The following is a 25623-nucleotide window of genomic DNA, read 5'->3' on the forward strand; positions in this document are numbered from 1 at the left end:
CCCATCTGGAGGATGCAATAAGGATAAGTGATATGGAGTGCGTGGACACATCCCTTAGTCGTGGTATATTGACCATATACCACAAACCAACAAAGTGCCTTATTGCTATTATAAACTGGTCATTTCCTATGTATACGGCCTGTTATATCAGAACTTTCAACCAATCAGCATTCAGGGCTCAAATCACCCGGTTTATAATGTCTGTTAGATCATGACTGTACTGTACCAACCTAGCTGTCTCTACACAATTAGGTACAATAGTACCTAACACATAGAATTACATACAGAACATAATTTAATATGATCTATGACCTTACATTATGGTATCAATCATTGCCAGGACCAGTGACTAAATGAAAATGGATCCAAAACGTTATAAATAGGTGTTAAGATAATATTTAGGGACTGGATTCCTGTACCAGGAAATACCTGAGCAGAACTCCTTCAAGAATCGGATTAAGCATTCCGCAGGAACGGTCGGAAAACTCCATCCAGCGTCTTAAAAAACCTCCAGCATTTTATGGCCCTTATTGATGCCTTTGGAATTCATGGGCTCAGGTGTAGTCATTATTTAAATACTTGTAATGTGTTAACAATTGTGGCATATTTCATTCTTAGCGTGTTAGTTTATTCCCCATTTGTAACCAGGAATGTCCTCTCCCCTCAGCTGATTGGTTGACTTCAGCTATGTACACTTTACAGATAGCACATCCATTCACACAACACCTCCACTGAAAAATAACAGTTGAGACTTAACTGCACAGCAGTTAAAACATGTGTGATACACACAGTAGCACTACCTCACCTTAAAGGGGCAATCCACAGTTAAAACATGTGTGATACACACAGTAGCACTACCTCACCTTAAAGGGGCAATCCACAGTTAAAACATGTGTGATACACACAGTAGCACTACCTCACCTTAAAGGGGCAATCCACAGTTAAAACATGTGTGATACACACAGTAGCACTACCTCACCTTAAAGGGGCAATCCACAGTTGAAACAATAACAAAGCTTAACGTAGTTGTTTAACATGCAAAATGGATTAGACAGCACTTCATGAGTGTTACCAGATGTGGAAGATTTTACAATGGAGTTTAAATGTGTGAAACTATGATGAGTACTATAATTATGCATACGCAAAGTGTGAAGTGTAACACGTGTCATGGGTTTTGTATTCATTTCACATTTATTAATGTCCTGAAACATACCTTCCAGTATAATCAAAAACAAAATGTTCAGTCAATAAGTGAGGAAAGAGTCCCACACACGGCATTTGTTCACCATTTGAAAGGGATTTAATCTCTTCCAATACTGACAACAGGGCATAAGCTCTGTGAGCACACATTACAAAAATAACCAAAAATAGAAATCACTTAATGGGGAAAGTAGTTAGGGGCACAGACAAATCTGTGTAGTAAAAAACAAAATAACAGAAGAAAAAAAAACACAGGGAGAAGACAAACACCTCCTTTACATTCATAGAATGGATACTTCCATGTTCAAGTCCAGTAACAGGAAGAGGCTTCTGGGTACGGAAACAATGAGCAAAAACATAACACAAATTGTAAAAGTACTTGTGAGACTATACCCAGGTTAATAACTTCTATACAACTCTATATGAATGATATCTAAATGTATCTATAGGTCGAAGAAATATAAAACCCTTGAACGTGATGCAGGAACCAAAGGACATACGCCTGCACGACGGCAAATCCTTGGAGTGACCAACACAGACAGAAGTCGATTTGTCAGTGACAAAGAATTTCCACTGTTTTGTCCTAGGATTAAAGTCAAGAGGCTCTCCACATAAGACCTTTGATTGGTCTCTAATGCTCCGTTTCATGAGATATTATTAGCTAACATCTTTAAATGACCAGTGCAATCTAAAACATAGGGGCCTGTGGTGAAGGGTCTATAATACTGTATAGAAATGGAAAGCACCATGAGCTAAATCCAGGTCAGGTGACTATTTGGAGAACCACCACTGCTAGACCATACTGTCATGCCATCCCCAAATGTTCCTATCCAACACATCCACAGGCTTGAATAGAGGGGAGAGGTTCAGATCTGTTAAAATTAATACCAGTATGTATTATGTGAAGTGTTTCTAAAAACAAAGAAGCATTTAAAACTCAAAAAACTCATATGTCAACAGCGCTGTGAATATTCTAATACCTGGGCTTGGGGAAAGCAGGTATTTGTTCATCGCTTGGTCTTTTTGGAAGGGGGCTCCTCAGATTTTTGTCCACCTCTGGTGCGCACTGCTGGGGGGCTGGCTTCACGTTTACGCCCCCCTGCCTTAGCTGACGCCGAGGCCTGTCCTCTCATCCCACTGAAGGGTAATAACAGGTAAGCAAGAGTATGCAGTAACATATATAATGCCCTATTGACAATATATTAGAGGGTCATGTCAAGACAATTATAAAGAGGTCCCTTATAAAAATGAGTTTGCTAGATACTATATAGCATTTCAGAAAATAATCATAACGTTTATACAAATAAACAAGGATTCACACAGTACCAAGAGATGAGCACATCCTGTCACACACACAGACGCATGCATACACACACATCAACCTACCGTGTGTTTGCTGGGTTCTCCTCTTCACCCCGAGCTCGGGTGGAAGGTTTCCTTGGTTTGTTCCTGGAGAAAATACAAATGGAAAGCAACTTGAGAGAACTGCCTTCTTGCAACCTCAGTGCCAGACACCCCAACAAGATATTGTTGGACAGACTTTGTTCCCTTTTCTCCCTTATAGTTAATTATGAATGTTTCAGAATTATCTGAAGATGGTTAAGGGCAATGTTACACTAGTTGCCGTTTTCTGTGTGGTGGTTAGATGAAAATGATACACTCCCACTGTTGTCAATACTGTTTGCCACATATCGTGTATAAGGCATTATGTACAGTTGAAGTCGGAAGTTTACATACGTAGGTTGGCGTCATTAAAATTCATTTTTCAACCACTCCACAAATTTCTTGTTAAACTATAGTTTAGGCAAGTCGGTTAGGACATTACTTTGTGCATGACACAAGGAACTTTTCCAACAATTGTTTACAGACAGATTATTTCACGGTATCACAATTCTAGTGGGTCAGAAGTTTACATACACTCTGGATTATCCTTGGGAGCAATTTCCAAACGCCTGAAGGTACCACATTCATCTGTACAAACAATAGTACGCAAGTATAAACACCATGGGACCACGCAGCCGGCATACCGCTCAGGAAGGAGTCACGTTCTGTCTCCCCCTAAGAACGTACTTTGGTGCGAAAAGTGCAAATCAATCCCAGAACAACAGCAAAGGACCTTGTGAAGATGCTGGAGGAGACGGGTACAAAAGTATCTATATCCACAGTAAAACGAGTCCTATATCTACATAATCTGAAAGGCCGCTCAGCAAGGAAGAAGCCACTGCTCCAAAATCGCCTTAAAGACAGACTACGGGTTGCAACTGTACATGGGGATGAAGATCTTACTTTTTGGAGAAATGTCCTCTGGTCTGATGAAACAAAAAAAGAACTGTGTGGCCATAATGACCATCGTTATGTTTGGAGGAAAAAGTGGGAGGCTTGCAAGCCGAAGAACATCATCCCAACCGTGAAGCACGGGGGTGGCAGCACCTGACGGCCCTCGACCAGCACAAAAACATCCTGTGGCGGACTGCAATAGCATCGAATAGTCCCCGTGATATGCAACTGTTCAGGGAAGTCCGGAACCAATACACGCAGTCAGTCAGGAAAGCTAAGGCCAGCTTCTTCAGGCAGAAGTTTGCATCCTGTAGCTCCAACTCCAAAAAGTTCTGGGACACCGTGAAGTCCATGGAGAACAAGAGCACCTCCTCCCAGCTGCCCACTGCACTGAGGCTAGGTAACACGGTCACCACTGATAAATCCATGATTATCGAAAACTTCAATAAGGATTTCTCAACGGCTGGCCATGCCTTCCGCCTGGCTACTTCAACCTCGGCCAACAGCACCGCCCCCCCCGCAGCTCCTCGCCCAAGCCTCTCCAGGTTCTCCTTTAACCAAATCCAGATAGCAGATGTTCTGAAAGAGCTGCAAAACCTGGACCCGTACAAATCAGCTGGGCTTGACAATCTGGACCCTCTATTTCTGAAACTATCTGCCACCATTGTCGCAACCCCTATTACCAGCCTGTTCAACCTCTCTTTCATATCGTCTGAGATCCCCAAGGATTGGAAAGCTGCCGCAGTCATCCCCCTCTTCAAAGGGGGAGACACCCTGGACCCAAACTGTTACAGACCTATATCCATCCTGCCCTGCCTATCTAAGGTCTTCGAAAGCCAAGTCAACAAACAGGTCACTGACCATCTCGAATCCCACCGCACCTTCTCCGCTGTGCAATCTGGTTTCCGAGCCGGTCATGGGTGCACCTCAGCCACACTCAAGGTACTCAACGATATCATAACCGCCATCGATAAAAGACAGTACTGTGCAGCCGTCTTCATCGACCTTGCCAAGGCTTTCGACTCTGTCAATCACCATATTCTTATCGGCAGACTCAGGAGCCTCGGTTTTTCGGATGACTGCCTTGCCTGGTTCACCAATTACTTTGCAGACAGAGTTCAGTGCGTCAAATCGGAGGGCATGCTGTCTGGTCCTCTGGCAGTCTCTATGGGGGTGCCACAGGGTTCAATTCTCGGGCCGACTCTTTTCTCTGTGTATATCAATGATGTTGCTCTTGCTGCGGGCGATTCCCTGATCCACCTCTACGCAGACGACACCATTCTATATACCTTCGGCCCGTCTTTGGACACTGTGCTATCTAACCTCCAAACAAGCTTCAATGCCATACAACACTCCTTCCGTGGCCTCCAACTGCTCTTAAACGCTAGTAAAACCAAATGCATGCTTTTCAACCGGTCGCTGCCTGCACCCGCATGCCCAACTAGCATCACCACCCTGGATGGTTCCGACCTAGAATATGTGGACGTCTATAAGTACCTAGGTGTCTGGCTAGACTGCAAACTCTCCTTCCAGACTCATATCAAACATCTCCAATCGAAAATCTAATCAAGAGTCGGCTTTCTATTCCGCAACAAAGCCTCCTTCACTCACGCCGCCAAGCTTACCCTAGTAAAACTGACTATCCTACCGATCCTCGACTTCGGCGATGTCATCTACAAAATGGCTTCCAACACTCTACTCAGCAAACTGGATGCAGTCTATCACAGTGCCATCCGTTTCGTCACTAAAGCACCTTATACCACCCACCACTGCGACTTGTATGCTCTAGTCGGCTGGCCCTCGCTACATATTCGTCGCCAGACCCACTGGCTCCAGGTCATCTACAAGTCCATGCTAGGTAAAGCTCCGCCTTATCTCAGCTCACTGGTCACGATGGCAACACCCATCCGTAGCACGCGCTCCAGCAGGTGTATCTCACTGATCATCCCTAAAGCCAACACCTCATTTGGCCGCCTTTCGTTCCAGTACTCTGCTGCCTGTGACTGGAACGAATTGCAAAAATCGCTGAAGTTGGAGACTTTTATCTCCCTCACCAACTTCAAACATCAGCTATCTGAGCGGCTAACCGATCGCTGCAGCTGTACATAGTCTATTGGTAAATAGCCCACCCTTTCTCACCTACCTCATCCCCATACTGTTTTTATTTATTTACTTTTCTGCTCTTTTGCACACCAATATCTCTACCTGTACATGACCATCTGATCATTCATCACTCCAGTGTTAATCTGCAAAATTGTAATTATTTGCCTACCTCCTCATGCCTTTTGCACACATTGTATATAGACTCCCCCTTTGGTTTCTACTGTGTTATTGACTTGTTAATTGTTTACTCCATGTGTAACTCCTTGTTGTCTGCTCACACTGCTATGCTTTATCTTGGCCAGGTCGCAGTTGCAAATGAGAACTTGTTCTCAACTAGCCTACCTGGTTAAATAAAGGTGAAATAAAAAAATAAAAAAATAAATCATGTTGTGGGGGTGCTTTGCTGCAGGAGAAACTGGTGCACTTCACAAAATAGATGGCATCCTGAGGAAAGAAAATTATGTGGATATATTGAAGCAACATCTCAAGACATCAGGAAGTTAAAGCTTGGTCGCAAATGGGTCTTCCAAATGGACAATGACCCCAAGCATACTTCCAAAGTTGTGGGAAAATGGCTTAAGGACAACAAAGTCAAGGTATTGGAGTGGCCATCACAAAGCCCTGACCTCAATCATATAAAAACATTTGTGGGCAGAACTGAAAAAACGTGTGCGAGCAAGGAGGCCTACAAACCTGACTCAGTTACACCAGCTCTGTCAGGAGGAATGGGCCAAAATTCACCCAACTTATTATGGGAAGCTTGCAGAAGGCTACCCGAAACATTTGACCTAAATTAAACAATTTAAAGGCAATGCTACCAAATACTAATTGAGTGTATGTAAACTTCTGACCCACTGGGAATGTAATGAAAAAAATAACAGCTGAAATAAATCTCTCTATTATTCTGACATTTCACATTCTTGAAATAAAAGTGGTGATCCTAACTGACCTAAGACAGGGAATTTTTACTAGGATTAAACGTCAGGAATTGTGAAAAACGGAGTTTAAATGCATTTGGCTAAGGTGCATGCAAACTTCCGACTTCAACTGCAGCTCAATGACTATTTACTTTGAGATAAAAGAAGAAGCAGAAAACAAAGCAGTGCTTCTACACCTGCATTGCTTGCTGTTTGGGGTTTTAGGCTGGGTTTCTGTGTAGCACTTTGTGACATCGGCTGATGTAAAAAGGGCTTTACAAATAAATGTGATTGAAATTGATTGATTTTGACATGACATTTAAAACATGCTAACTGGGAGACATTGACTTCCTTGTTGTGGAAAAATACTAAAAGACGCTAATATGAGTTGGTGGCAGTATTTAGTTTAACAAAACCAAAGAGTGGATTGCAGAATGGACATGCTTCCATTCAGCCACAAGAGCATTAATGAGGTCGGGCACTGATGTTGGGCGATTAGGTCTGGCTCCCAGTCGACATTCCAATTCATCCCAAAGGTGTTCGATGGGGTTGAGGTCAGGGCTCTGTGTAAGCCAGTCAAGTTCTTCTACACCGATCGACAAACCATTTCTGTGTGGACCTCACTTTGTGCACATGGGCATTGTCATGCTGAAACAGGAAAGGGCCTTCCCCAAACTGTTGCCACAAAGTTGGAAGCACAGAATCGTCTAGAATGTCATTGTATGCTGTAGCGTCTAGATATCCCTTCACTGGAATTAAGTGGCCTCGCCCAAACCAAGAAAAACAGCCCCAGACTATTATTATTCCTCCTCTGCCAAACCCAGATTTGTCCGTAGGACTGTCAGATGGTGAAGTGTAGTTCATCACTCCAGAGAACGTGTTTCCACTACAGAATCTAATGGCGTCGAGCTTTACACCACTCCAGCCGACGCTTGGCATTGCGCATGGTGATCTTAGGCTTGTGTGCAGCTGCTTGGCCGTGGAAACCCATTTCATTCATCTCCAGACGAACAATTCTTGTGCTGGCGTTGCTTCCAAAGGCAGTTTGGAACTCGGTAGTGAATGTTGCAACCGAGGACAAACTATTTTAACGAGCTTCAGCACTCAGTGCTCCCGTTCTGTGAGCTTGTGTGGCCTACCACTTCGTGGCTGAGCCGTTGTTGCTCCTAGACGTTTCTACTTCACAATAACAGCACTTACAGTTGACTGGATCAGCTCTAGCAGGGCAGAAATTTGACGAACTGACTTGTAGGAAAGGTGGCATCCTATGATGATGCCACACTGAAAGTCACTGAGCTCTTCAGTAAGGCCATTCTACTGCCAATGGTTGTCTATGGAGATTGCATGGCTGTGTGCTCGTTTTTATGCACCTGTCAGCAATGGGTGTGGCTGAAATAGCCGAATCCACTAATTTTGGCCATGTAGTGTATATCACGCACTGCATGTCATGTGACACATTGTTTACCTCTCAGCTTCAAGGCGAACAGCAGCTCGAGTCGCAGTTCTGGATTTGGGCGTCTCTTCCTCCTCTTCATCCTCTTTTTGTTCGCTCTCTTTCTTGTCTATCTTTTTGTCGGTCTTCTCAGATACAGTATTTTCTGTTTACAATGAAAAAGTGTGCATGGTCACACAGTAGTCAAAAGCATGGTGGTGTTAATAGATGCAACAACGTTTCAACCCCTCTCATTTCTCACCCAGTTTAACCTGCTCCTATGAGAGTAAACTGTAATGAATACATACATGTATGAGATCAGAGTTCTCCAACAGCCATCATATCCTCCTAACTCCCTAGACCCCCTGAGCCATACCCGGTTCCTCTGACGTCAATGTTGTTCCCTTCGAGGGCCTTCCCCTACGAGCAGGTTTCTTCTGAGGCGTGTCTTTGTCCTCCTCACCCTGGTAGAGTCCCATGGGGGAGGGAGGAATCCATTCAAACACCATTTTGGTTGGTTTGAGACTGATCAAAACCATTCAAAGATAGAATAATAATAATATACATTATCTAAAATCAGCTTGACTGTATGTTCTCTACGTACCTCATCTGTTCTGTTATCACTGGAGCCCTCTTCTGTCCCCTTCTCCGGGTCGTCAGACTGGCTCACTGAAAAAGAAAGGGAGGGACAGAACAAGTTTTTTTTTTATGACATGGCATGGGTTAATCGAGTGTCATTTGGACCACAGTGTGCGGAAGTAAAAGTATTGCATCTATTCTCACCGCTATCCTCTCCATGTTGTTTCTCCTCTTGTTCCTTCAGGTCACTTTCCTGGGTCCCCCCCTCCTCAGGCTGGGTCCCCTGGGTCCCCTCCTCCTCAGGCTGGGTCCCCTGGGTCCCCCCCTCCTCAGGCTGGGTCCCCTGGGTCCCCCCCTCCTCAGGCTGGGTCCCCTGGGTCCCCCCCTCCTCAGGCTGGGTCCCCTGGGTCCCCCCCTCCTCAGGCTGGGTCCCCTGGGTCCCCCCCTCCTCAGGCTGGGTCCCCTGGGTCCCCCCCTCCTCAGGCTGGGTCCCCTGGGTCCCCTCCTCCTCAGGCTGGGTCCCCTGGGTCCCCTCCTCCTCAGGCTGGGTCCCCTCCTCCTCAGGCTGGGTCCCCTCCTCCTCAGGCTGGGTCCCCTCCTCCTCAGGCTGGGTCCCCTCCTCCTCAGGCTGGGTCCCCTCCTCCTCAGGCTGGGTCCCCTCCTCCTCAGGCTGGGTCCCCTCCTCCTCAGGCTGGGTCCCCTCCTCCTCAGGCTGGGTCCCCTCCTCCTCAGGCTGGGTCCCCTCCTCCTCAGGCTGGGTCCCCTCCTCCTCAGGCTGGGTCCCCTCCTCCTCAGGCTGGGTCCCCTCCTCCTCAGGCTGGGTCCCCTCCTCCTCAGGCTGGGTCCCCTCCTCCTCAGGCTGGGTCCCCTCCTCCTCAGGCTGGGTCCCCTCCTCCTCAGGCTGGGTCCCCTCCTCCTCAGGCTGGGTCCCCTCCTCCTCAGGCTGGGTCCCCTCCTCCTCAGGCTGGGTCCCCTCCTCCTCAGGCTGGGTCCCCTCCTCCTCAGGCTGGGTCCCCTTCAACAGAATCAAAGCTCACTTTAAAAACACACACCTCTCTGTCAATGGAAGGACTAATTGCTACGGTTCCATTTTATCTCAGGGGCCTTCCTCTAACCAGCTCCTCGGCATTCATAGATCTAAAATGGACTGGATAAGTGTAAGCAATAAGGTGATGGCTACCTAGCCCTATAATTTCCCATATAACTCATGTATCCAGTCCTTTCAGATCTATGAGGTCTGCAGGAGTAGAGACTGGGGGTCAAAGAAGAACCAGGCATGGCTCAATAAACCTTGTGGTCAGAGAAGTGAAAAGGACACACCTCCCCAGATTCCTCAGACCTCTTCCTCTTCACTGCAGGTTTGCCTAAGAGAAAGAGACTGTTACTGTAACAAATGCCAGACCAAGCTTTCCTGAGTTCTGTATTAACTCCCTTCCATGCACTTAGAAAGTGCATCGACAATGATAGTTTTCATAGTTGTTGACAATCACTTTTAATACCCAATCATGCATTATGAAAGTATTTGGATCTTGCAGTAAGATTATATTGTGGATTGAAATAAAGTTTAAAAAAAGAAACTCACGAGTATCAGTGGGCTCCTTGGAATGAGAGCTTTCTGCATCTTCATTTGTCTTTTGCTTGGAGATTGGAGGTTTAGCTGGTCTTCCCCGTCTACTGCCTCTCTTCTGCTCACTCTTCTCCTCCTCCTCCTCTTCTTTTTGAAGAGGGGGATGAATCTGATACAACAACAAAACAGAGAGCCCTGACCTGAAATACTGAGTCAATCAGCTGTTAACAAGTGGTCTGTGTGGCCATATAAATAGTTGATGTTGGCCTGCTCCCCTCATGTTTTATCATCGCCCCCGTGCTGAATGAGACCACCCCGCTGAATGAGACCGCCGCCCCCGTGCTGAATGGGACCGCCCCCGTGCTGAATGAGACCGCCCCGCTGAATGAGACCGCCCCGCTGAATGAGACCGCCCCGCTGAATGAGACCGCCCCGCTGAATGAGACCGCCCCGCTGAATGAGACCGCCCCGCTGAATGAGACCGCCCCGCTGAATGAGACCGCCACCCCGTGCTGAATGGGACCGCCACCCCGTGCTGAATGGGACCGCCACCCCGTGCTGAATGGGACCGCCGCCCCGTGCTGAATGGGACCGCCGCCCCCGTGCTGAATGGGACCGCCGCCCCCGTGCTGAATGGGACCGCCGCCCCCGTGCTGAATGGGACCGCCGCCCCCGTGCTGAATGGGACCGCCGCCCCCGTGCTGAATGGGACCGCCGCCCCCGTGCTGAATGGGACCACCGCCCCCCAGCTGAATGAGACCGCCGCCACCCGTGCTGAATGAGACCACCGCCCCCCAGCTGAATGAGACCGCCGCCCCCCAGCTGAATGAGACCGCCGCCCCCCAGCTGAATGAGACCGCCGCCCCCCAGCTGAATGAGTCCCCCCCAGCTGAATGAATGAAGGTCTATGCCAAACTGATCATGTCGACTGAACTTACCTCCTGTTTCTCCTTTGGCTTTTCCGATGATGTCTCTCCTGTTTTCTCTTCCTCCTCTTTCTCCTGGTTTCCTGTGTAGGAAAGTAATATGTTTATTTTGTGTGAAATGTGTTGATAATGACAAAAAATTGAATTGTTGAGGGGCACACAGGAAAAATATGATGAACTTGGTATGCATCTTAGCTATCACCCATCTCAATATCAGAAACGAGAGATTGAAATTACTAAATAGGCCTAGCACAGAGTAGAGCTATGGAAGCATATAGCTCTTGAATTTCCAAATGGCTGTGGTAGAACTTCTTACCTGTGGTGGAGTCTTTGGCCTGGGCACCTGACCGTCTGCCTCTGCGAGGCGGGGTCTCCTCCACTTTCTCAGGCTGTATAGAGAACATCTAACATGGTTACCTCAGACTCAACTCACATACCTCATCAACATACAATCCACACAGGCAGAAGGGGAGTGAGCAGTGAAGGATGATATAACCTCTTTAAGTTCCTCCTCATCCGCAAAGGTTTTAGACGAGCGTCCTCTGCGTGGCGTTCTGGAATCTGTGGCCTTATCACCCTCATTGTCCTACAATAGCAAACCATGTGAGCAAGGGTATAAGGGCAATATGATATTACATAATGCATGTACTTATACAGATATCTGCCAAAATAAAATAATCCCAAATCAAATTGTATTTGGCACATGCGCCAAATACAACAGGAATTTGTAGACCTTACAGTGAAATGCTTACTTATAAGCCCTTAACACTTATTTTTCTTAAAACTGCATTATTGGTTAAGTATAAAATAGATCAGTAAAAAATATATGTAGGTAGAGTTAAAGTGGCTATGCATAGATAATAAACAGTAGCAGCAGCGTAAAGGGGGGGGGGGGGGTAATGCAAATAGTCTGGGTAGCCATTTGATAAGCTGTTCAGGAGTCTTATGGCTTGGGGGTATAAGCTGTCAAAAAGGCTTTTGGACCTAGACTTGCCATGCGGTAGCAGAGAGAACAGTCTATGACTAGGGTGGCTGGAGTCTGAACATTTTTAGGGCCTTCCTCTGACACAACCTGGTATAGAGGTCCTGGATGGCAGGAAGCTTGGCCCCAGTGATGTACCCTCTGTAGTGCGTTCGGAGGCCGAGCAGTTGCCATACCAGGCAGTGATGCAACCAGTCAAGATGCTCTCGATGGTGCAGCTGTATACCTTTTTGAGGATCTGAGGACCAATGCCAAATCTTTTCAGTTTCCTGCTGGGGAGTAGGCTTTGTCGTGCCCTCTTCATGACTGTCTTGGTGTGTTTGGACCATGAAAGCTTGTTGTTGGTGATGTGGCTCTCAACCTGCTCCACTGCAGCCCCGTCGATGAGAATGGGGGCGTGCTCGGTCCTCCTTTTCCTGTAGTCCACAATTATCTCCTTTGTCTTGATTACGTTGAGGGGGAGGTTAATATTCTGGCACCACACGGCAAGGTCTCTGACCTCTTACCTATAGGCTGTCTCGTCATTGTCGTCGGCAAACTTAATGATGGTGTTGAAGTTGTACCTGGCCATGCAGCCATGGGTAAAACTGGAGGTGACTGAGCACGCACTCCTGAGGGGCCCCCGTGTTTAGGATGAGCGTGGCAGATGTGTTGTTACCTACCCTTACCACCTGGGGGATGCCCATCAGTAAGTCCAGGATCCAGTTGCAGAGGGAGATGTTTAGTCCCAGGGTCCTTAGCTTAGTGATGAGCATTGAGGGCACTAGGGTGTAGCATTCTCACGTAGATGTTTCAGTCCAGGTGGGAAAGGGCAGTGTAGAGTGCAATAGCGACTGCATCATCTGTGGATCTGTTGGGGCGGTATGCAAATTGGAGTGGGTCTAGGGTTTCTGGGATGATGGTGTTGATGTGAGCCATGACCAGCCTTTCAAAGAACTTCATGGCCACAGACGTGAGTGCTACGGGTCAGTGGTCATCACTCGCTAGAAGCATGTGTTTCAGACATAAGGAAGTGGATGGCTGCAAACTTTCTACTTTTAAACTCAAAACAGAGATGCTTGTTCTAGGTCCCAAGAAACAAAGAGATATTCTGTTGAATCTGACAATTAATCTTAATGGTTGTACAGTCGTCTCAAATAAAAAACTGTGAAGGACCTCAGCGTTACTCTGGACCCTGATCTCTCTTTTGACAAACATATCAAGACTGTTTCAAGGACAGCATTTTTCCATCTACGTAACATTGTAAAAAATAAATATATATATATATATATATATATATAAATAAATAATAATAATAATAATAATAATAATAATTCGGTCCAAAAATGATGCAGAAAAATGTATCCATGCTTTTGTCACTTCTAGGTTAGACTACTGCAATGCTCTTCTTTCCGGCTATCCGGATAAAGCACTAAATAAACTTCAGTTAGTGCTAAATACGGCTGCTAGAATCCTGACTAGAACCCAAAAAATGTGATTATATTACTCCAGTGCTAGCCTCCCTACACTGGCTTCCTGTCAAGGCAAGGGCTGATTTCAAGGTATTACTGCTAACCTACAAAGCATTACATGGGCTTGCTCCTACCCATCTCTCTGATTTGGTCCTGCCGTACATACCTACACGTACGCTACCTCCTAATTGTCCCTAGAATTTCTAAGCAAACAGCTGGAGGCAGGGCTTTCTCCTATTGAGCTCCATTTTTATGGAATGGTCTGCCTACCCATGTGAGAGACGCAAACTCGGTCTATAACCTATAAGTCTTTACTGAAGACTAATCTCTTCAGTGGGTCATATGATTGAGTGTAGGCTGGCCCAGGAGTGTGAAGGTGAACGGAAAGGCTCTGGAGCAACGAACCGCCCTTGCTGTCTCTGCCTGGCCGGTTCCCCTCTTTCCACTGGGATTCTCTGCCTCTAACCCTATTACAGGGGCTGAGTCACTGGCTTACTAGGGCTCTTTCATACCGTCCCTAGGAGGGGTGCGTCACTTGAGTGGGTTGAGTCACTGATGTCATCTTCCTGTCTGGGTTGGCGCCCCCCCTTGGGTTGTGCCGTGAAGGAGATCTTTGTGGGCTATACTCGGCCTTGTCTCAGGATGGTAAGTTGGTGGTTGAAGATATCCCTCTAGTGGTGTGGGGGCTGTGCATTGGCAAAGTGGGTGGGGCTTTGAGTGAAAACCTCCTTCCATCAGCAAGGGCATTGAAGATGAAACGTGGCTGGGTCTTTCTGCATGACAATGATCCCAAACACACTTCCCGGGCAACGAAAGAGTGGCTTCGTAAGAAGCATTTCAAGGTCCTGGAGTGGCCTAGCCAGTCTCCAGATCTCAACCCCATTGAACATTTTTGGAGGGAGTTGAAAGTCCATGTTGCCCAGCAACAGCCCCAAAACATCACTGCTCTAGAGGAGATCTGCATGGAGGAATGGGCCAAAATACCAGCAACAGTGTGTGAAAACCTTGTGAAGACTTACAGAAAATGTTTGACCTCTGTCATTGCCAACAAAGGGTATATAACAAAGTATTGAGACATTTTTGTTATTGACCAAATACTTATTTTCCACCATAATTTGCAAATAAATTCATAAAAAATCCTACAATGTGATTTTCTGGATTTTTTCTCTCATTTTGTCTGTCATAGTTGAAGTGTACCTATGATGAAAATGACAGGCCTCTCATCTTTTTAAGTGGGAGAACTTGCACAATTGGTGGCTGACTAAATACTTTTTTGCCCCACTGTACGTACGTTCACTGTGGGGACGACGTCGTCAATGCACTTATTGATGAAGCCAGTGACCGATGTGGTGTACTCCTCAATGCCATCGGAAGAATCCCGGAACATATTCCGGTCTGTGCTAGCAAAACAATCCTGTAGCTTAGCATCAGCATCATCTGACCACTTCTTTATTGACTGAGTCACTAGTACTTCCTGCTTTCGTTTTAACTTGTAAGCAGGAATCGGGAGTATAGAATCATGGTCAGATTTTTTTTGTCTGTTTGCACATTTAATATGTTGGTAGATATTAGGTCAAATGGATTCAAGTTTCCCTGCATTAAAGTCCCAGGCCACTAGGAGCGCTGCCTCTGGATGAGCATTTTCCTGTTTGCTTATTGCCTTATACAGCTCATTGAGTGCGGTCTTAGTGTCAGCATCGGTTTGCGGTGGTAAATAGACAGCTCCGAAAAATATAGATAAAATCTCTTGGTAGATAGTGTGGTCTGCAGCTTATCATGAGATACTCTATCTCAGGCGAGCAATACATTGAGACTTCCTTAATATTAGATTTTGTGCACCAGCTTTTCACAAATATACACAGACCGCCACCCCGTCTTGCCAATGCAGCGTAATCCCATGCTATCCATGTCATCATTCAGCCACGACTTGGTGAAACATAAGATATTACAGATTTTAATGTGATTGTAGCTCATCTATTTTGTTATCCAATGATTGTACGTTGGCTAATAGGACTGATGGTAGATGCAGATTACCCACTCGCCATCGGATCCTTATAAGGCACCCCGACATCTGTCTCTTTCTCATGCGAATGACGGGGATTTGGGACTTGTCGGGTGTCTGAAGTAAATCCTTTGCCACTGACTTGTTAAAGAAAAAAATATTTGTCCCGTATGAGGCAAGTAAACTTTGTCCAGATATCCAGCAGCTCTTCAGTCATAAGAGACGTGGCAGAAACATTAAAGTTACAAATAACGCAAAAAAACACACACAATAGCACAATTGGTTAGGAGCCCGTAAATCAGCAGCCATCTTCTACGGTGCCATTCTTCAATAAACACCAACATAAAGTGTCTTAATTGGGCGTTGGGCCACCACGAGCCAGAATAGCTTCAATGCACCATGGCATAGATTCAACAAGTGGCTGGAACTCTATTGGAGGGATGCGACACCATTCTTCCACGATAAATTCCATCATTTGGTGTTTTGTTAATGGTGAGGGTAAACGCCGTCTCAGGCTCCGCTCCAGGATCTCCCATAAGTGTTCAACTGGGTTGAGATCTGGTGACTGAGACGGCCATGGCATATGGTTTACATTGTTTTCATGCTCATCAAACCATTCAGTGACCACTAGTGTCATCCTACGGTGGCATAGCCATGGTAGTCAAAATAATGACCTGCCCAGCATTTTTTATACATGACCCTAAGCATGATGCAGTGTTAATTGCTTAATTAACTCAGGAACCACACCTGTGTGGAAGCACCTGCTTCAATACACTTTATATCCCTAATTTACTCAAGTGTTTCCATTGTTTTGGCAGTTACCCATAGGTAGTGACATTTTTACTACCTAATGCAAGTACTGATAGGTAGGGACTATACTTACTTTACTCACTTCCACAGCCAGCTTGGACTGCTGCTCTCGACTGTCCTTCTCATTTTTCTCCATACCTGATGAATTGCAGAAAGGGCACAAGATTTACAAACTCAGATGGTCTTCCCAATTTGAGATGTGAAGCTGGCCAAATGTCACGTGAACATGTAATAAAAGAACACCAAAACATTCCGTTTTTACTCATTAACACAGATTTGTCTAAATGAATGTACCGGAGTCTTTGGCTGTGGTAGCTTTCTGACCAGATAGCCTTCCTTTGCGGGTTACTCTTCCCTCCATTTTGTCCTCCTGAACAAGGAACCAAACAAATTTAGTGCATGTATTTTTCTGAAATAAAGATTGCATGCTTCCATAAGATGAAATGTTACACGCAGTCATAGAGGGCAGATAACTACCATTTCAGACAGGTCGGATCCTTTCTCGTCCTCTTGTCCGTCTGACTTGGATGCATTGCCTGCAACAAAATAATCAAAATCGTTCCTCAGACACATAACAGAAAGAGAGACAACACAACAAGTAAAGACCAAAGAAGAACAGCGTGACACAAACACCTGTGGATTGCATAAAGCTCATCAGAGACTCACTGGCTTGTCTGACCAGCTTTGATGGCCGACCACGTCGAGTCTCCCTTGGTTTTTCAGGTGTGTCACACTTCCCCTGAAATACACATATAAAGGTTAACTTCTTATGGCTGCAGGGGCAGTATTGAGTAGCTTTGATGAAAGGTGCCCAGAGGTACCCAGAGTAAACAGCCTGCTCCTCAGTCCCAGTTGCTAATATATGCATATTATTATTAGTATTGGATAGAAAACACTGAAGTTTCCAAAACTGTTTAAATGATGTCTGAGTATAACAGAACTCATATGGCCGGCAAAAACCTGAGAAGAAATCCAAACAGGAAGTGGGAAATCTGGGGTTGGTCGATATTCAACCCAGCCCCTATTGAATACACAGTGGGATATTGGTGCTTTTTGTGACTCCTCTCTTTAGCTGGAAAAATGTCTGTGCTTTTCTGTGAGTTGGTGGTGACCTATTATAATCGTTTGTGGTGCTTTCACTGTAAAGCCTATTTGAAAATCGGACACTGTGGTGGGATTAACAACAAGATTACCTTTCAAATGGTATAAGATACATGTATGTTTGAGGAATTTTAATTATGAGATTTCTATTGTTTTGAATTTGCCACCCTGCACTTTCACTGGCTGTTGTCATATCAGTCCCGTTAACGGGATTGCAGCGCTAAGAAATTTTAACAGAGGAAAGCAGTAACAGTCACTTTAGCCTTCACAAAAATGTAACCAGAAAAGACTGTGGTGCTCTTGTAAATGAGTGCTAAACTGCCAAGAATGAGTACTTACAGACTCAGTGACTCCATTTTCCTCTTGTGCTTCAGTCTGGTCTTTATCTGAGATGGTGGAAGGAGGAGAGATCACCTTTTAAAACCGTCTTTTGAGGACTGGAGTTACACAAAGTCAAAACTACATGCAACATGCATTGGCATTCAGGTCTAAAGTCTATAGATAAGCTTGGATATTAACAGCATTTCAAAACTCTTTTAAATTTATTTATTTTTTACAGTTGGTTTGGTTGTGGGGGTTGGAACTTTTAGCAAAATACAGTCAGTCCCCCTTCAGTTCTAGGGGTGGCAGGTGGGGAGCCTAGTGGTTGGGCCAGTAACCGAAAGGTTGCTAGATCGATTCCCCAAGATGACAAGGTAAAAAAAACTCATTCTGCCCCTGAACAAGGCAGTTAACCCACTGTTCCCCGGTAGGCCGTCATTGTAAATAAGCATTTGTTCTTAACTGACTTGCCTGGTTAAATAAATATATACCAAATGACGCTAAACCCTGTATCCCACCGCTGGCTTGCTTCTGAAACTAAGCAGGGTCAGTCCTGGTCGGTCCCTGGAAGGGAGATCAGATGCTGCTGGAAGTAGTGTTGGAGGGCCAGTAGGGGGCACGCTTACCTCTAGTCTAAGGACATCCCAATGGGACATTTCCCTGCGTAGGGGGATGTTAAACAGGTGTCCTGACTCTCTGTGGTCATTTAAAATCTGATGGCACTTATTGTAAGACCCCGGTGTCAAATTCCCAACCTGGTCCCATTCTATCAGCGCCCTCACTGGCATATATCACTCTCAACCTGATAGCTGATGTATGTTGAGCGTTCTGACACAAAAATGGTCACTGTGGGTGCTACACATTGGTGGTCGATGAGGCGAGTTTCCCCCTACTATGTAAAGCGCTTTGAGCATCTCAGTTGATAGAAAGGCGCCATATAAATCCAATCAGTTATTTTTTATAATCGTATTTCTATCAGAACACTGAGCATACAAAACATTATGAACACCTTCCTAATATTGAGTTGCACCCCCTTTTGCCCTCGGAACAGCCTCAATTCATCAGGGCATGGACTCTACAAGGTGTTACAAGTGTTTCATCCTGGATGCTGGCCCATGTTGACTCCAATGTTTCCCACAGTTGTGTCAAGTTGACTGGATGCCCTTTGGGTGGTAGACCATTCTTGAAATACACAGGAAACTGTTGAGCATGAAAACCCCAGCAGCGTTGCGGTTCTTGACGCACTCAAACCGGTGCACCTGGCACCTACTACCATACCCTGTTCAAAGGCACTTAAATATTTTGTCTTGCCCATTCACCCTCTGAATGGCACACATACACAATCCATGTCTCAATTGTCTCAAGGCTTAAAAATCCTTCTTTAACCGGTCTCCTCCCTTCATCTACACTGATTAAAGTGGATTTAACAAGTGACAATAAGGGATCATAGCTTACATCCGGATTCACCTGGTCAGTCTGTCATGGAAAGCGCAGGTGTTCCTAATGTTTTGTACACTCAGTGTACGTCAAATAATATTAAGGATTGGTATTTGAATATTATTGCAGTTGTGTATGACTTACTAATGTTATCAATGTCCATCTTAACCTGACACTCATGTTCCATGGCCAGCAGTTTTGTCTTCTCAGTCTGAGTCCCATCTAAGCAAAAACAAAGATCAGCAAATTTACATTCAAAAGAACTAACAGAGAGCACACAAACTTTATTTGGGGGAAAACTGAAAAAAAAACACAAAAGAATGGAGGAATGAAGGAAAATCTGGAAACTTGGGAGTTTGTGTAAAACCCGTTGGTGAGGAGTGTGAATGTACAAGGTTAAGATAAAGGTATGAATCTTATACATTGTTTGTCGACTGATGGTCCCAATACGGGCTCTTGCTCAGGAACAACATCAGCATGGCCTGGCTTTTCCTCATCTCTGTCAACAGTAGATTTATTTTCCTTTGAAAAAGTTGGAACAAAGATGCTATCAAAGTCTGAGTAACAATTACCTGATATTTATATTATAGAACTAGAATGAAATAGAAACACCATAAGCCATTCTCACCTGAGAGATCCCTTCAACTAATGTCCATGTTGACACCACCGTATCTTTCCCCCCTGTGTCGAGAATATCTGTGGCCAGAACATCAACTGTAATGTAACTAACAATAAGTCATCCAAATACTCTCCATTGCCTTGTGATACTTTAAGAAAAGAAGAACTGACCATATAACTGTTGTCACAAGACACATTACCTTGGCTCCTTGACTGTTCATCCATTTTCTCTGATGAGGCAGTAGCTGTTAGATCACTTTCGTCCATTTCCAGAACATGCTCAGAATCTTCTTTTGCAACAGGTTTAGTAGTTTCCTTCCGCTGCAGAGCAGGTATGGTTGCCTCTGTGACTTCCTGTGTAGCTGGAGTGACTAAGGTAGGAGATAGTATACTCTCAGGGTCCATGGAGAGCAGGGTCAGAGCTGCCTCTTTCATCTTTATGTCTGCTTCTTGGAAGGAGAGCTCTGGGCAGGCCTCTCGCTGCATGGCCCCTGTGATGTCACTTCCTTGGCCTAGTCTTGCATCTGCTGAGGTACAGATGTCCATCAAAGTCAGAAGAGCATCTGCCCCAGTTGTCAAAGGACGTGGTTCCACCTCACCGAGTGGCATTTCACTGTCATCCTCCTCCAGTTCAGGGGTGACGTCACTCAAAGCATCATAGGTAACAGAGGCAGAGGTGGTAATGGTGGCATCGGTGGGATCCCAGTCTGTGCTTGCGTCTTTGGATTGAGGGCCTTTCTTCAGAGGAGGTTCCGTAATAGCAGGTGAGGAGATTGAGGACTTATCAGACTTTTCATCTGCTTTACGTCCTTTTCTCTCATCCTGGGTCTCTTTCTTCTCTGGGTTTTGGGCCTTTTTATCAAGCATTTTCTTCCCACTCCTGCCTTCCATTTTCTCTGGTGGGTTTTCCTGAGTGTCTTTCCTTTGCTCCTTCATGCTTCCCTCTCTTTTTCTTTCCTTTGATGCGTCAGGTCTACTGCCTGATGTGCTACCTTTGTTTTTGACCTCCAAACCTTGAGCTTTCTTATCCTCCCTTGACTTGGATCTGGACTTTTCCATGATCTTTACCTTCATTCCAGGCTCTGTCTCCCTCGACTTTCTGGAGTCTTTGTCAGTTTCAGAGCTGGACTTACTTGGTTTCTGGATTTCCTGAGTAACATGTTCTGTTCTGGGTTTCTCCTTCTCAATGTCTGGCTTCGACTTGAGTTTTTCTACATATTTGTCCTCTGTGTGGCTCTTTGACCTCTTGAGGACTTCTTTAGGGTGTTTGTCCTTTTTCTTGATGCTTTCTGATCCAGGCTCCATATCAGACCTTTCCTCAGAAGAGCCGGTGGAATCCGGACAGAGTAACTGCCTAGGGTCAGTTTTTAATGGAATCTTCTCTGCTTTGGTTCTCTCCCTTTCCTTCTCATTTTCCCTGTTCTTTTCCTTCTCTCTGTCCTTCTCAACTTTGGCAGCTTCAACTGATGGAGCCTTCCCCTTCTTGGTTGTGGCTTCCTTGCTAGCCCCCTCGTCAGAGACACCTCCTTCTGACACAGATGCCCTACCTTCCCTGGCATTCACTGACACTTTCTTGTCACCTTTCACCTTGGACTTCCTCTCCCCTTTGTCATCAGAGGATACTTCAATGTGGGCCCCTTCATTCTGCTCAGGTTCATCTGTGTGGGATTCACTTACTACTCTCTTCTCCAACTTTTGCTTAAGCTTGGAGCGCTCGTCCGACAGGCTACACTCTTTCTCCTTGCGCTCTTTAGGGTTTAACTCTTTGCGGGAAAGCCGGTCAAACTTTCCAGCAGCTCGCTGTTTGAGTGGTGACTCAGATCCCTGCTCCAAGTCCAGGATAAAGGAATGTGTACGGCTTTTGTCTGACAGCTTTCTAGGTTCTCCAGATTCCTCAGAAGTGCTGACACTCTTCCTCCTGTGCCTCTCTTCTGATGCTGCAGACTCAGAGACTTTTCTGATTGACTTGTGCTGTAAGCTCTTTGAGGAAATACCCTTTGCTTCCTGTTTGTGAGGTAGCAAGGAAATACATCAGCACACAATTCTAAAATAAGTTATTTAACTCAATAAACAACATTTAATTAATTAAACTAATGGCCAAGGTGAGCATACAGTCACAAGTTAGGATATTCATTCAACACTTACTTCCTTTTTGTTGAACTCTCCTGCTGCATCTCCCTTTCTCTTGCCTGTAACATCTGCCTCTTTCCTGAAAAATGTAAATGACTTTAGCGACATGGCTATGTATCCAGTAACTCAAACATCCACAGGTCCACACAATTACAAACACACACACACCGTGAGTCCCATTTCCTCTTCCTACTGAGGGCCATCTTCTTCTCAAGAACCTTCTTTTCCTTGAGAGCCTCTTTGGCCCTGGGATCCTGAGCTTCCAGGCTGGGGGAAGAGGTCTGCTGCCTGCTCTCTGTACAGTGAGTTAACATCACAGTGAATGGACAATTTACCACACCCTCAGCTTTTACAAAAACAAAAGTCAAATGACTCAGGTATAAAAGGTTGACACACTAATTAGTCTGCCAGGGAAAAGCACATTGTGGAATATATTGATGTTACAAGTACCCTGGTCTTCTAGTTGAGCTGACTTCTGTCTACGCTTCTCCTCCATGCGTTCCCTGTTCTGCTGTCTCTTGAAAAGCCTCTCTTCCTTGTCCTTGGCCTGAGAGAATAGAGGTAAGGAGATAGAACAAGTTTTATTAAACCCAGCCACAAAAACGCTTTGCCCACAACTTTTGTATTTTCAGTTTGCAGGCATGTCTTTACCATAAATATCAGCCTGTCACTTACCGCTGACCGCCGACGCTGCTCCACAGTAACCTCATCGTCAGAGTCGCTATAGTAACGGGAATAGAGGAAGGGCTTGTGGACGTAGGCCTGTCGACGAGGCTTGCGCTCTGGGCTCTCCTCATTGTCTTCCTCTCTATTGGTCTTCTTTTTCTCAGACTTTTCATCTTGAGATCACACAGAATAAAAACCAATTATTTACAAGGAAATATTGGCTTCAATATTGCCCTCTAATAGCGTCTGTTTTCACTTAATATCTGAAAAGGTTTCAGTTATTCGTATCTCTAAATAAATGCTTCTTACTGAGAAATAATACATGTACACAAACAGACCTTCAGATGAGACCTCGCCGTCCTCTGTAGAATCTGACGGTGGTTGCTCATCATCGCTGTCCTCCTCAAAGGATGACAGGTCGCTGGTGTGGACAGAGCTCACAGTGATGTCACTGAGGCCATCAAGGTCGGAGTCTTCCAGAGAATATTCTGATGAAGAATTACACACGGAACAAATGGTTAATGGTACCTGAAACTATGAGGCTTTCAAATCCTACTTAATGATTCGACAATGATTCGACATAGTGTAGTGATAATTTTCATCAAATTCAAAAACCTAAACATTCAAGACTTAGATCTCACCTTCTTTTAACCTCTCTCTGGCCTTCTGATTAATATGGTGTTTCTCATTGGGGGACTGAAGTGGATCAACATCCTTGTTCAGTACCTCATCTTTTAGCTTTCCTATGGTCTTCCCCTCCTTTCTCTCTTCTGCCTCCTCTTGAGTCCCAACCTCTTCCCCCTCACCCTTCATCCCCTCTCTCTCAGAGTCCACCTGCTCCTGTACGTCCTCTGTTTTGACCTCCATAGCCTGGGCCTCTGACACAAGCTTCGCTTCCTCTTCTTTCTCTGGCGTCTTCCTGTCCTGGTCCTCTTCTCCCTCCTCCACCAGACTCATGTCCTGCTCTCCTCCTTCAGACTCCTGCATCGACTCCTCTGGGTCTTGGTCCCTCTCAGAGCCCCCCTTCAGGCCCTTCTCTCCACTGGAGCTGGCCCGGGAGCTGGCCTCCTGGTTCAGAGTGGTGATGGTATCCAGGATAGACATGGCATCTCTGGCCATTGAAGTAGCAGGGGCAGATGAAGGAGCTGGGAATCCAACATTATCATTGAGTCATACAGACAAATGTTAAGTCAGACAATAATCCAAAAGCACACCATTTTCAGACACAATCCCATCTACATTTACGAACAAAACACATAAATTGTTGTGCTCTGCAAATATGAAAGATATTCTTCCTGGAATTAGACAAGACGATAATAGACAGATTAAAGACCTGCTAGAAGCATTCAACTGTATTTCACCTTGCACTGGCAGGTCAAAGTCTTGTTTCTCCTCTACAGGAGCAGGCGGGAGTGGGGGTTCATCCACGTAGCTGCCAGGGGACATGAATTCACGGACCACCCTCTCCACCTGGGGCCTGAAGGTGTGATGGATTTTGGGATCCACCACCTGAGCAACTATCCTGTCTACTCCCTGCTCCAGCATCCCAGACCTGCCACAAGATCAGAAGAGGATTCAGTTCATATACACAAAAGTGGATGCACTGTCTCTTGATGTTCTAACATGACATATGATTTAAAAAGTTATAGTAAGTGACTGAATAGAGAGAGATACAGGGTTGCACATTTACTGCCCCTGTGGAAATAAGCAGCCTGGTCACAGACTGTTTCGTACTATTCTGTATGTAAATCTGAGACACTACATTTAGTATGGTATGTATTAATTTGTGGCTGTTCATCACCCATTTCGTATGAAATGCTACGAATTACAATTAAGATTATAGTTTTTTTTTTTTAAGCAAAACGTACACTGTTACATATTTGCAAAACATACAATGTGTTGCGAATTTGCTAAATATATGATATGTTACGAATTCTAACTAGGCGCCTAACGTTAGCTAGCTCGCTAACAGTTGGGTTAAGGTTAGAGTTAAGTTTAGGAGTTAGCTAAAAGGGTTATTCTGGTAAGGGTTAGGTGAAGGGTTCAGGTTAGGGGAAGTGTTAGCAAACATGCTAAGTAGTTTAAAAAAATAGTTTTAAAGTTTCTAATTAGTTCAAATTCGAAAGTTCGAACATGCAATGAGATTCGAACTTGGAATCTTTGGGTTACTAGATGTTTGCTAGATGTTATAAGCTCATCAATCCACCCTACTTTCGATTTTACCTTAAGTAACCATCTGTCTTATGTAACCATACCAAAAGTAACGTATTATACTAAATTGGATTTCGTTCAGAATAATACAAAAAGCTCTGAGACCAGATTGAAATAAGATGAAAATTTACATTTTTGCTAAGATCCACATGAATAACAAAAACGTGTGCTTTCTGAATAGGGCCATATGTGAACTCTCACGAATTACTTACTGCAGCACCAACTGTCGGATGTTGTTTCTCAACTGATTCTTGTTCAAGTGAGGACTCCATGTGTGGTTAGAGAGGTGATTGGACACAAAGTTGTCCACTCGTTGTCTTAAATTCAGGTATGCAGGCTAAAAATAGTGAATAACGTTAGCTAGTTTAACAACATTTTTATCACAGCCATGTTTGCAATTTATTGGTTATGCGTGCACTAAATCCTGTCTGAAAAAACAGATTGTGGTAGGTCTGATCCAGGGCAGCGTCTGGCGAACTGAAACATAGGTACTATTGTAGCAACTCGCGAAGGCAACAGCTTTTATACAAGATTATTAATGCTTAGACTAATGCTTAGACTAATGCTTAGCTACTGTATAATGGCAAATTGTAGATTACTTGCTGGCTAGCTACCTTTTACTATTCACCATTCATAACTGTCGTTACCTTTGTATCCACGTCTGCCAAGCAGTCCCTTCTAAACTGATCGAAAAGACCTTGCGTTTTCAAATGATTGACGATCATAGAGACCAACTGCGGGTCTCCGGGGGGTAAACCTGCCATCTGTTATTTACGCTTCTGGATTTAAAATACAAAATAATAAATGTCATTAAAACACCACAAAGTCGCTTGCTAACTCCTTAGATTCTCCGTATTTTGATTTAGAACTAACGCATTTGACTCGGAAGTTGA

General features: G+C 45.0%; 1 protein-coding gene across 4 annotated transcripts; it reads right to left on the reverse strand.

Annotated features, from left to right (window-relative positions):
* Positions 1 to 1277: 1277 nt before the first annotated feature.
* bod1l1 (biorientation of chromosomes in cell division 1-like 1) lies at positions 1278 to 25623 on the reverse strand. 4 transcript variants are annotated; one of them, XM_031797775.1, is made up of 30 exons: positions 25378 to 25623; positions 24943 to 25067; positions 23881 to 24071; positions 23161 to 23664; positions 22858 to 23007; positions 22529 to 22692; positions 22304 to 22400; positions 22022 to 22148; positions 21869 to 21932; positions 19924 to 21727; positions 19734 to 19819; positions 19528 to 19627; positions 19250 to 19327; positions 17687 to 17733; positions 16913 to 16985; positions 16724 to 16782; positions 16541 to 16616; positions 16320 to 16384; positions 11498 to 11587; positions 11318 to 11390; positions 11014 to 11084; positions 10091 to 10244; positions 9829 to 9872; positions 8713 to 9523; positions 8534 to 8598; positions 8306 to 8393; positions 7963 to 8095; positions 2587 to 2649; positions 2181 to 2337; positions 1278 to 2072 (listed from the first exon to the last, which is right to left on the reverse strand). In XM_031797775.1, exons 1-29 carry the CDS (start codon positions 25492 to 25494, stop codon positions 2208 to 2210), a joined length of 5649 nt encoding a protein of 1882 aa, XP_031653635.1. In that variant the 5' UTR covers positions 25495 to 25623; the 3' UTR covers positions 1278 to 2072; positions 2181 to 2207. The 4 variants fall into 4 exon arrangements, with proteins under 4 accessions (XP_031653635.1, XP_020308584.2, XP_020308583.2 ...); XM_020452995.2 differs by having other exon boundaries at positions 1278 to 2337; positions 19734 to 19801; XM_020452994.2 differs by having other exon boundaries at positions 1278 to 2337; positions 8713 to 9502.

The sequence above is a fragment of the Oncorhynchus kisutch genome, linkage group LG19 (genome assembly GCF_002021735.2).
Source record: "Oncorhynchus kisutch isolate 150728-3 linkage group LG19, Okis_V2, whole genome shotgun sequence".
NCBI classification, from domain to species: Eukaryota; Metazoa; Chordata; class Actinopteri; order Salmoniformes; family Salmonidae; genus Oncorhynchus; species Oncorhynchus kisutch.